This window comes from Phasianus colchicus, chromosome 16 (genome assembly GCF_987193195.1).
Source record: "Phasianus colchicus chromosome 16, bPhaCol1.hap1.1, whole genome shotgun sequence".
Taxonomy (NCBI): domain Eukaryota; kingdom Metazoa; phylum Chordata; class Aves; order Galliformes; family Phasianidae; genus Phasianus; species Phasianus colchicus.
Genome location: NC_143451.1, coordinates 1,597,375 through 1,609,896, shown reverse-complemented (window position 1 = coordinate 1,609,896; position 12,522 = coordinate 1,597,375). Strand labels below are relative to the sequence as shown.

The following is a 12,522-nucleotide window of genomic DNA, read 5'->3' as shown; positions in this document are numbered from 1 at the left end:
CTAAGCAAGATGAGTGATGTGCACTGTCTTCTGGGATGGAAAAGGGGTGGGATTTCCTGAAACCTGCGCAAACCCTCAGCTCTGACCACTGCACTGTGATGCTGACTGAACTGAAAGCTCAACCCTTCTACAGTCAGGCCAGAGCAGAAGTTGCTGGACCTGCTGCTCACCAATGCGGAGGAAATAATTAATGGTGTTAAGGTTGGAGGCAGCCTGGGTTGCAGTGAACACGCTCTGGTCAAGTTTGTGATCTCGAGAAATGTGGGCCTGGTGAAGAGTGGCATCAGGACCCTGAACTTTGGGAGAGCAAACTTTAAGCTGTTCAATGGACTGTTGGCCGAGATCCCCTGGGATGCTTTCTTTAAGAACAAAAATGCTGAGGAGAGCTGGTTACTCTTCAAGGACGCCTTCCTGAGAGCGCAAGAACTCTCTGTCCCACTGAACAAGAAAGCAGGCAGAGGAGGCAGGAAGCCGGCGTGGCTCAGCAAGGACCTGCTGAGGGAGCTGAGGGCGAAGAAAGGTGCGTACAAACTCTGGAAACAAGGACGTACCACCTGGGAAGAACACAGGGATGTTGTCCGGATTTGCAGATGTGGGATCAGGAAAGCCAAGGCGCAGGTGGAACTGAACTTGGCGAGGGACGTGAAAAACAACAGGAAGACTTTCTATAGGTACATTAGCCAGAAGAGACAGGCCAAAGCGAGTGTAGCTCCTTTGGTAAACGTAAAAGGAGAACTGTTTTCAACGGACGGAGAGAAGGCCGAGGTACTGAATGAGTTCTTTGCCTCGGTCTTCACTGGCGGCCAGGACTCCAGTACTCCTTCCGTCCCTGAGCCCTGCATCCCTACACCTCTGGGTGGGGACTGGGGTGGTAAATCCCCCCCCGCTGTGAGGACAGAGCAGGTCCGAGACCGCCTCATGAGACTGAATGTGTACAAGTCTATGGGGCCGGATGGCGTGCATCCCAGGGTTCTGAAGGAGTTGGCTGAGGTGGTTGCCGAGCCGCTCTCCATCATATTTGAGAAGTTGTGGCTGTCAGGTGAGGTCCTGGATGACTGGAGGAAGGGTCACGTCACTCCCATTTACAAGAAAGGGAGCAAGGAGGACCCTGGGAACTACAGGTCGGTGAGTCTCACCTCTGTGCCTGGGAAGATCATGGAACAGATCATCCTGGATGACATGCTTGATCACATGAGGAAAAGGCGTGTGATCCGTGACAGCCAGCATGGCTTCACCAGAGGAAGGTCATGCTTGACCAATCTGGTGGCCTTTTATGATGGAGTGACGGCATCGGTGGACAAGGGAAAGGCGACCGATGTCATTTACCTGGACTTGAGCAAAGCCTTTGACATGGTCCCCCACCACATCCTTCTCTCCAAAATGGAGGGATGTGGATTTGATGGGTGGACCACTCGATGGATAAGAAACTGGTTGAAAGGCTGCAGACAGAGGGTGGTCATCAATGGCTCCATGTCCAGGTGGAGGCCGGTAACGTGCGGCGTCCCCCAGGGGTCTGTCTTGGGACCGGTGCTCTTTAACATCTTTATCAATGACATCGATGGCGGAATTGAGTGCACCCTCAGCAAGTTTGTTGACGACACCAAGCTGAGTGGTGTGGTTGACACGGTGGAAGGACGGGATGCCATTCAGAGGGACCTCGAGAGGCTAGAAAGGTGGGCCCACGTGAACCTGATGAGGTTCAACACGGCAAAGTGCAGAGTTTTGCACTTGGGCCGGAGGAATCCCAGGCATCCCTACAGACTGGAAGGAGAGGTCCTTGAGAGCAGCCCCGTGGAGAAGGACCTGGGGGTCCTGATAGATGAAAAACTGAACATGAGCCAGCAGTGTGCCCTTGCGGCTCGGAAGGCAAATGGGATCCTGGGCTCCATCAAGAGAGGTGGCCAGCAGGGACAGAGAGGTGATTGTTCCCCTCTACTCTGCTCTTGTGAGGCCCCATCTGGAATACTGCATCCAGGTCTGGAGCCCCCAGTACAAGAAAGACAGGGAGCTGTTGGAGAGGGTCCAGAGGAGCCACAAAGATGATCAGGGGACTGGAGCACCTCCCCTACGAGGACAGGCTGAAAGAGCTGGGCTTGTTCAGCCTGGAGAAAAGAAGGCTGCAGGGTGACCTCACTGCAGCCTTTCAGTACCTAAAGGGAGCCTACAAACAGGAGGGAAATCAACTCTTGGAAAGGGTGAGTGACAGTAGGACAAGGGGAAATGGTTTTAAGCTGAGGGAAGGGAGATTTAGGTTGGACGTCAGGGGGAAATTCTTTACAGAGAGAGTGGTGAGGTACTGGAACAGGCTGCCCAGAGAGGTTGTGGATGCCCTGTCCCTGGAGGTGTTCAAGGCCAGATTGGATGGGGCCCTGGGCAGCCTGGTCTAGCATTAGGTGGGATGGTTGGTGGCCCTGCATGTGGCAGGGAGGTTGGAGATTCATGATCCTTGAGGTCCCTTCCAACCCTGGCAATTCTGTGATTCTGAGAAGACAGCCCTTCTCTTGCCACAGGGTAATGCCACGTTCCACACTGGTTTGAAGACCGTGCAGCACATTGCTAACCTTGGCAGAACTCTCCAATTAGATCCCACCATATAGTCTGTATTCAGGACCTTCCAACTTCCATCTGTTCAGGCAGCTGAAAGGTGGACTGTGTGGGCAATATTTTCCTAGCAACAACACTGTCATAACAGCAGTGAAACACTGGGTCACCTCTGCTGGTGCAGATTTCATCAGTGATGAAAATGTATTGCTAACAGTGGTGACTATTTAAAAAAAAAAAATAGTTTTTTGTGGCTGGGAATTGGCTCTATCAAACAGCATTATTGTGCTTTTTCTATCTGTTGTTGTTTCCATGGAAATAAAATAGGAGGTGTTACTTTCAGATCAATCTACATAGTATTGCCTTTTCCCAAAAAAGGAGCTAAAGAACATCAAAACAGATTTCTCTGCAGTGTGTACTCCTTACCATTGTCTTGGTGTCAGCAAAGCCATGTTTCTGAGCAAGATTCCAGAGATTTACTGAAAGCTGATTTAGTTTGTTGTTTCGTAGATCACCATGAGCTAAAATAGTGTTGAAGAAATAGAGTGCCAACTGGCTTTGTCGCTTCAGAGTCTATAATGAGAAAAGAATTTCTGTGTTATCATACAGATAATTGTTTTGAAATATACAGCAATAACTACAGATGCAGGAACATGGGCACAGTTTCCACATCCCATTCCAAATAAAACAAAAAATGATAATTATGAATCAACCCACACATGGAGCACCGTGTCCAGTTCTGAGCTCCCTGTTCAAAAAGGCAGATCTTCTAGAAAGAGTCCAGAGGAGGGCAACAAAGATGATAAAGGGGCCTGGAGCATCTCCCGCAGAGGGAAAGGCTGAGAGACCTGATCCTGTTTAGCCTAGAGAGAAGACTGAGAGGGGATCTGATCAATGTTTATAAATATCTAGGGTGTAGGAGGCAATTAGGCAAGGCCAGGGTCTTTCCAGTGGTGCATTATGGTAGAGTAAGGAGCAGCAGTGTGTAGTGATAGAGTAAGGAGCAATGGCCAAAAACTGGAACACAGGAAGTTTCACACAAATATGTGGATGAACTTTACAGTGAGTGTGACTTCCATTTTTTTTTTACCTGCTTTTCTTCTAGTGAAACACACTTGTACCATGTTTGTAGTTAATTTTCTTAAAATTTTTAAGAGGGAGCTCGAGGAGAACCACTGCTTTGCTGTAACCTACCACGAGGAACACCACTGCCTTCCACACTCTGCAGGGGAGCTCTCCAGCACTGACACTTCTGCACTGCAGACAGATCGTTGTTGGATGCATCTTACACATAGCACCTCTTTATACTGCTTTGCTGCTGCTGTCCTTTGGTTTTGGCTGAAGAAAGACCACTGACAAAACCAAAGCTGCATCTTATGCATAACAGCAAGGCAGTAACTAGCACTATCAACTCAGCATCTTGCTTACTGAACTGGATACTCACTTTAGCCCTCTCAGTTCAATATATGTTAGGGGTAGCTAACATACTGCATTCAGATGCAAACCTACAGAGGGAATGAGGCAAAAATCGGGATAAGTGGAGTGATCAGTGCAAGTTGTGCTCTCCTGACACCACCACTGCAGCCACACAGCCTCTGCCCTTTCCCTAAGCGACTAAAAGTAAATTAATTTCACTTCTCACTGCCAGCAGAAGCGAGGTCAGATGCTATTAAACAAGGAAACAGAACACACTGCCATCAGTCCCCCAGATATTTCTGTAAAAGCAGAAAGCCATGCCATTAAAGAATTGGCAGACTAGAAAAGAGGACACAGCATGCTCCAAATGAGAAATGTAGGACTGGTTACTACTGTGTATCAGCCACGCAGCAGTAAATGCAGAGAAAATCTGATGCATTGCACACACATGGAATGCCCAGAGATGCTACAGGGCCCAGGAAATGTTCTGTAAACACTAAACTGATTACATGGAGCTATCAGGAAGACAGCTCTTTCTTCCTCTAACAGTTACCTACTTCAGAACCTTTCATCCCAGCAGCTCCAAAATTGGTTTATTAGCTGAAACTGCAGCCATTATTTGAAAGTGTTGAACCATACTCCCTACCAGGCAGAGGAACACAATCAATCTAGCCCAGGAACATTAACACAAAGAACAGAAATGCCAGTGAACAGAAAAGTAGTTGTCAATGCTTAAATGTTACTATAGTATTTCTCTTGCAGGATTACCATCCTTCAGGGAAAAAGATACTGCCTGTTAGTCAGTGTTACATACAGCCTTCCTCCTGTCACATCACCATCTATGCTGTACTGGCAAAACAGGGTGTTCAACTACATGTTTGTTTTCCCCACTGACTATCTAATGCTTGTGCATCTTCCACTGAACACCTCCCACCTTCGAGGAGGTCTCTGGAGGCACTCTCATAAGCAGCAGCCCAGAAATTGTTGGGCAGAAAACAGATGCAGCAGCACTCAGAACTGGATATAAGTAGCAAGGCTTTCCAGGCAGTAAGAATGCCAGCAGACAATCCATTCTTTAAAGCAGGGATGACATTTTGACTAACTGGAAACATAAGTACTTAAAAAAAATGACCTTGAAACAGTAAAAAGCTGGAAGTAGGAGACATGCTAACTCCCATCATGCTGGGATAGGCACAGTCATCTCAGACAGCATTTTGGCACCCAGTTCCCAGTTACACAGTGCAACAGGGAGAGAGGGGCAGGCACAAGTGTGCAGTAAATCCATGTCTAAAAACTAACCAGCAGGGTCAGACAAGGGTCCTGGTGACAGCAGGCGTGTTTGTGCAACATGGCACCGCTCTGCCGCCCAGGGGAGTGATGCATGGCAGCATGCTGCCAACCTGCTGGCAGCTGTGGCTGTGCTGCATGCCGACCTGCAATGCGCGTGCAGAGGCTGCACACACAGAGGAGCCATCAGCTGCTTGGCAGCTGCAGAGCCACAGGACTGACAATCCCCACACCAAGAACCGCCTTCAGGAGCTGCATTTTCCATAACCTGTGGAATAATGCTGATCACCACAAAATGAAAAAAGAAAACACAACAAATCATCACTCAATGATGTGACCTCAGGCTCCCCAAAGTGCAGAGCAATGTCCAAGTTTCATGCAGCTTAGCAGCAGAAAATGCAACATTTCTCAAAACAGACCACGTAATTGTTTTCGTGACCTTGTGGCTAGTGGTTCACTCACTCACTCCCGCCTTAAAGACTTTCTCCAGACACCTATGGCATAAGGATACCTCCAGCTTTCTGAGAAAAGTTGTGGCTCACTTCGGCCCACTGCCACCTGTGCAGGCTGCCCAGCACAGCTCCGTCCCACACAAAGCCCAGGCACCCACAGTGCTCAGCATGGCCACAGCGCTGCCTCAGGGCACTGTATGTGTCAGCCCAGCCATGTCTCTGTGCTGACAGGGCACTTCTTTGCATTACCTGCATGAGCAAGCCAGAAATTAATTCCAGCATCTCTGTGATGCTGTAGGTTGCAGCCCTATTATCCAAATTCAGATGTGCCTGCACAGAGCCATGCCAGGCACCTCTCTTCTCCTTTAAAAGGTCTCAAGAGAACCCTTTGTGAGCTTTTAACATATGTAGTTTACAGGGAAAGATCAGGAGCTGTGCCTGGCAAGCCAGGTTCTCAGCTCCCTCATTAGACTGCTATCCTAAAGTGAAATAAGTGAAGCACCTAGCACAAGCAGCATCTTGTGATGACAAAATGGAGGAGCTATTCAGGAAAAGAGAGCAGCAGCACCCAAGCTGCAGCTAGGAGCTCTCACAGGACACAAGAGGACAGACACCCTGTTTCATCACTTTTCCAGCACGCTGGAAAGCATTTGGTTTTGGACGCAGTCTTTCAGAAAAAGTCCCTGAGCAACCAGTGGAGGATGCACACAGAGCACAGGTGGCAGCTGCTCAGGGAGCAGTGAGCACCTTTGAGTCAGGGCAGAACGTTTCAACATTCTCCTCTCAGCTCCATACAGTCACTAGGGCATGTTCATCTCTGTTTCAAATTCATTAAGTTAATCCAGCAAAGATGTGCTCCACGTGGAGCCTGTGCTCACAGAAAGCTGGGCCATTCTTACCAAAGCTACGCTCAGCAATCCTGATGGTTTCTACAGGCATGCAGAGGCAATGTTTCCAATCAAACTATTTCTAACCTTTAAACTCCACCAGCAAGCCAGACACAATGCTGTAATAAAAGTGTTGACTTGGAAGTGCAGGCTCTCCAGCACCAAGACCAGCAAGTGGAACTGATGTGCTCCAGGTTCATCCATCATTCCTGTTAAGTCATCAACAACAAAGCTGCAAACTTGTCAAAACAGCACCTCCACCACCACAACATCCTCTGGACAGTGGGTAAACTCCCTTGTCTCCTTCTTCCAAAAAGAGGACTGAAATGTTTAACCACTCTTAGAAAATCTTGGCCAAGGACACAGAATCCTTCAGGAACACCAAGAACTTTTCAATCTAAAACACATCCACGCACACAGACACCCTGCTCAGCTCTACTTGTTGTTTGTTCTGTACTGAAGTGTTAACAAGGTTCATATTATAGATGAACAAATTGGCTGTGCTGAAAGAAGCCTCGAGAGGGTACCCAGAAATTGCTTTCTCCTGATGCATTACTATAAAAATTCCAGTGTCTCTCACACGGCATGTCCTAACACAGCACTGACACAGCAAAAACCATCTGCTTATGATGTTTTGCTTCAAAAGCAGTGTTTGAATGAAACATGCCCCATCTGGACACTGAGCAGCCAGATTATCTCCATTTTTAAGAAACCCGGAGCTCAAAATTAATCCTCCACCCACATGACACCGACAGAGGACTCACTGACACGTGCTCTTATGACCAGAAGCAGCTCAAACTTCACTGAACTGTCCCGAAGTGAGAACTGTACTTCAGCACTGTAACACAGATGAAGGATTCTTTAATAATGCAGAAGGACCATGCTGAGTTAACAGAAGCAGCGTTGCTCCCTTCCAAACCACCATTTTGGTGAAAGCCTTTTATTGTGAGAAACTACTATTTTCCTATGTAGCTTTTAAAGGGAATGAACCAATTAAAACTTAGTATCAGAGGTCTGTTTGTTTAAATGTGCGGCCAAACCGATGAATAATAAAAGGTCACTGACACCAAGGCAATGAAAACGCCACAGAGATCTCATTCTAGGTCCTATGTCAGTACCAACAGAGGTCTCTGACAATACTGTCACCTTTATTTCCTCAGCAACAACAGCTTCCTCTGAAAAACACAATGTTTTTTTGTCAAAATCTCTCAAGGACTTTTATATGACAAAGCAAATTAGATGCTCTGTAAGTAAGGATGGACACAGGAATAAATCCAAGACCACAGTGACAAAGGCAGGGCAGGAATTACAGCCATGCTGCTTAGCTTTAAATCCAGTTTTCTACACAACAGATACATCAGAGAAATAATAACCTCTCAAATTAAGCTTGAAAGATGAAAAAAGCCTTTCAGAAACTACATACCAAGCCATACAAACATCCTCACCCACATACTCCATACTGGATTCCGACATAGGAAAATCCTCATACACGACCCACTGCCCAGAAAACTATTAAAATCTGCCAAAGTCTGCTTAGACACCACTAAGCAAAGTGTCTTTTTCTTTCCTGTAGCAGCTCTAAAAAAGAATTGCCATTCACAGTGGTCATGAATACAATGACGTAAAAACATTTCCAAAGGATTTATTCATCTTACATCTCTATGGTTGCTTAACAAGGGTAAACAATATAGCAAAAGCAGTGAAAAGGCTATTCTTGTAGCAGAGGTCTCCAAACTGGCACGTCGTGCATTACATATTCTGTAAACACCACAAGCTACTTGGAAACATGGTATTTTAAAAGTTCCATCAGATGATTATCTCCTGCCTTCCCAGCTCAGTCTACAAGCCCACAAGACTGCAATCAATATTCAAAAGCTCAGGAGGAGGAACGTGGAAGCTGCTGAGGGGCTCAACCTCAGAAAGAGTTCAGTTACCAGAATAGTGATTTCACCAATCCTGAAAAACATGGGTCACCTGCCCTCCACACACAAACTGTTATGCTGTGTTTCATCTCCCAGACGTTACAAGTCCAATCAAGAAATCCAATGAAATGCAAAGAGTTTTCTTTACCTTATATTGAACAAATAAAACAAATATTTAGAGGTTAGAGACAAAACATGTTTCCCCTCTCCCTGCACCTCTCTTTCTGTGGCCTGGGATCCAAAACTTGTACAAATTTAAGGAGATTTCCACTGCACTTACTATTAAGTATGAATTCCCATTTTGCTTATCACAGAATGGGACATTTCAGGAAACTGTAACTTAGCTGGCAAGAAAATATGGTTTATTTACAGAGAGAGAAAGGTGACAGCCAGGAGGATACAAGAAAGATGGACAAGGAGCAGATTTTTTACCACAAAGGAGTGAGCGTGGCACAATCTCCAGCATGCTAAGGACAATGATTGCATCATGAAGCTCAGCTCATTACAAAGACCTTTTCTTTATAAAGGTAAAAATATACGTTACACCACGTGGAGTGTCATGTTTCCATAACCCAGACTACATCAACATTCAGATTAGATAATTCAAAACTCTTAACCTTCATTAGGTCTTTCTACCACAAGTCTGCATACATGATCAATTAACTTATTTAAAGAATAAAACTAAGTAAAACAAGAAAACTGATTCCCTCTCATTGTAAAGCTCACAGAACTTCCTAGAAGATCAAATCTGTCCAAGAAGGCAGTCCATTTACTCAATTCCAAAGTAATTTTGCATTTGCATTAAATCCAGATAAAGTATGGACATACCTCTTCCTTTCCAAGGGTTTTGAGATGATCCAGAATCTGTGCTATTACTGTTTCACACAGTTTACTGATTTCAGCGAGGAACTTGGAGTCTCCACCATACAGGGTATCATTGGAATCCACTGCAGAGATGAAGTGAAGATTAGGCCTATTTCAAGAGTTATTAGTTTGTTTGCTACTGAAAAACACAGCAATTTATAGAAGACCAGATCTAGAAGTTATAAAATGACTTTCCTTCATTAAGCAAATGAAATAATCTTGTTAAATTGGTTGCCTACTACATCCTCTTCATTCTAAGAATCCAACTCTTGAAAAGAATCTCCTAGACTAAAACCACTCCCATATTCCTGGATGCAGCCAGGTCCAAAAATACCTGCTAGATTCAAACACTAGGGAAGAAAATAGTATCAGTGTTCACATTTTCCTTGTTAGAAAAGCTTGGTCATCATTTTCAATGGCAGCGGGACTTGGCCAAAGTTTGTATTTCACTTGGTGCAAAGATTTTCAATGGAAAAATGCATTTTAAAAATAAATTATGTTTTTTTCCAAAGTAAAATCTTATTTGCTGGAAAGAAATCCAGAAAGCACATTTTTAATTTCTGAGACTTTGTTGTTTCTTTTGAAGTTTCCAGACCTTAAACAACTGATACTTTTAATTTTGGCCTCATTTATTTATACTGCTCAAAGACAAAGGTTATAAGAAATTTGTAAACTTAACTATACTCTGCATAAGCAGAGATCACATAAGCAAAAGTTTATCCTTTGTTCTCATGTAAACTTCATTTTAAGAAATTAAGATGTACCTGCCTAGAAAAGAACCATTATCCAACTGCATGGAGAAATCACTAATTCATACTCCAAGTCTCTCTCTGTTGAAATATAATTAAATATCTTATATTGGGTTTACACAGTTATTTTGGACATATAAAAATATAATGAAAGCAAAAGCAGGTAAACCACATTTCCATGAGAAATCTGAACAGGAAGTTTACTGCAGAGCAGTTATTCAACTGAGACCCGTTTCTATACTGCTGACTACAAGAGAGATTCTTGTCGGGTTGGTAACTCTGACAGACTGCTGCAGAATGGATCCCAGCCTGCCTCTGCCTGAAAGCCCTGTGCAACTAAAAGAATTCTGAACTATTGTGGTCTTTCAGTGACTAATCTTGCTTGTATTCTTTGAAAGAATTGATTGTCACCATATCTCAATTTGGGGACTTCTCTATGAAAACCTTCAACACTAGAGCCATCAAAATATCATGCTACTACAGAAAGACTACAGACACTTAATAAAAAAAGATATCAGCTATTCTGAAAAATTTTTTATAAGCTATCACAATTGCCAAAGCTGGAAACTTGCCTTCAAAGCAGCAAATGTATTATTTAAATAATGAAAACCAGGCTTTATATTCTTAGAATTGGTGTTAATGAGTGTGAATGAAACATCAGTGATAAGTATAAATCAGGTTGATACTTCAGACACAAAAAAACCCATAAATGTAAAATTCTAATATCAGACTCATGTCTATTGACTAGATATCTGCTGGGCGGTCACCTCCTGTGATCATTTTAATCCACAATATGTGGACCTGGATAGGAAAATTGGGTAACACTGATCTTCATTAACTAGGTATAGCAATACTGCAAATTTCACGATGGAACAGACAAACATATTACCTTTATCTACATGGTAGATATATGTTTCTTGAGTCATTGCAGACAACAGATGTAAAACATTAGTGTAAATCCTGATTTTGTCATCGCTGTTATCCTCCCAGGTATAATCCTGGATCACATTTAGTAATCCTCGCACAAGAAACAACACTCCTTGTTCTGGATGGTCCTATAGAAAAGAAAATAATCAGCCAAAAAAATGCCCAAACCCCCAAACCAAACCCCCAACCAATCCCAAAACAGAATGAAGATTATTATGAGTCATTTGGTGGTTTAAAGTCACAGTGTTAACTCTATGTAAGGAAAAACCACAATACAAACAAAACTGGCAACTCCTCCCGAGTGTGCTTTCAGAAAATCCTTTTAAAAATCTCTTCCTCATTTTGGGAACTCATAGTCCAATTGCGAGGAGCTGGACTCAACGATCCTTATGGGTCTCTTCCAACTTGAGTTATTCTGTGATTGTGTTCTAGTTTCATTCTAAAATGCTCATTTTCCTGTAATAATAAACATTATCTAGGCAGCCTCCACACAGATACACTCTGAAAGGCTTTGTTTTATACTCATGGGGGAGTGATGCAGAATTGTCAGCTTCTTAACACCCAGGGCCCTAAAATCACCTACCGGGTACAATTTTTTTAATTTAAATAATGTCAATAAGAAACAAATTACTCATATAATTATGAGTTTTATAAGAACATTTACACTGGGAAGTCAAAGTCACAATCAAGAAATTTTTAATAGGAAATTACAAAGACGTGTTCTACATAAGCCATGATTTTTTTGCAAGCATTTTTAATACTGCACCCAGCTTATTTCACTTTGCAGCTGGTGCAATGACACCAACATTTGTATGACAAGTTTCAGACATCTTGGAACCCTTCCTTCTAATTGTCTGCACTTTAAAGCAAATAGAAAAAGAAATGATGGAAGCTAGTTACTGAATCCTATAATGTCATTGCAAGTTCTTCCTTACTGGATCTGAGAGGTTGGATTTTCCTCCTCTAATCACCTGAGCCATTTTTCTGAGGAGCATACGGTTCTGACACAGCTTTCCTCAGCATCTTCTGTAATCAGTGGAGTACAACCACAGTGGCAATGAGCCTTTCCCCTCTAATAGGTTAGCACCTCCATGAAATGCACGGTTGAGGAGACCCCCCTTGCCATTGGAAAAAGGAGAATATGCTGTTCTATATACAAGGACTGAACCAGTGTCACTATGCTGATTCACCATGCACTTGGTCAGGAAAAAGGAGAACAAAAGAGGAAAGAACTAGAATCAGCAGATAGAAAAATGAATATATACAAGAACACAATGAAAGTTCACATTAAACCAAACATACACTACACACACACACACACAAAAAGCAACTTACTGGAACAACCAATAACGTGGAAAAGAAGTTACAGAGGAATTCCAAGAGGAAGGCATCAGAAGGTCGCATCTTTCCATCTACACTGATCATTTTTGGCACTTCAGGAACAAGGCTCACTGCAGCTTTGAAAAAAGCATCAGCT

General features: G+C 43.7%; 1 protein-coding gene across 2 annotated transcripts in view; it reads right to left on the bottom strand.

Annotated features, from left to right (window-relative positions):
* VPS35L (VPS35 endosomal protein sorting factor like) overlaps positions 1-12,522 on the bottom strand; it is a 61,397-nt gene that overhangs the window by 5,721 nt on the left and 43,154 nt on the right. For both annotated transcript variants that reach the window (XM_031605478.2, XM_031605477.2), the window contains exons 27-30: positions 12,381-12,520; positions 11,008-11,173; positions 9,334-9,452; positions 2,968-3,114 (exon numbers count right to left, since the gene is read on the bottom strand). In XM_031605478.2, the coding sequence (XP_031461338.2) occupies positions 2,968-3,114; positions 9,334-9,452; positions 11,008-11,173; positions 12,381-12,520 (572 nt within the window). The remainder of the gene's footprint in view (positions 1-2,967; positions 3,115-9,333; positions 9,453-11,007; positions 11,174-12,380; positions 12,521-12,522) is intronic.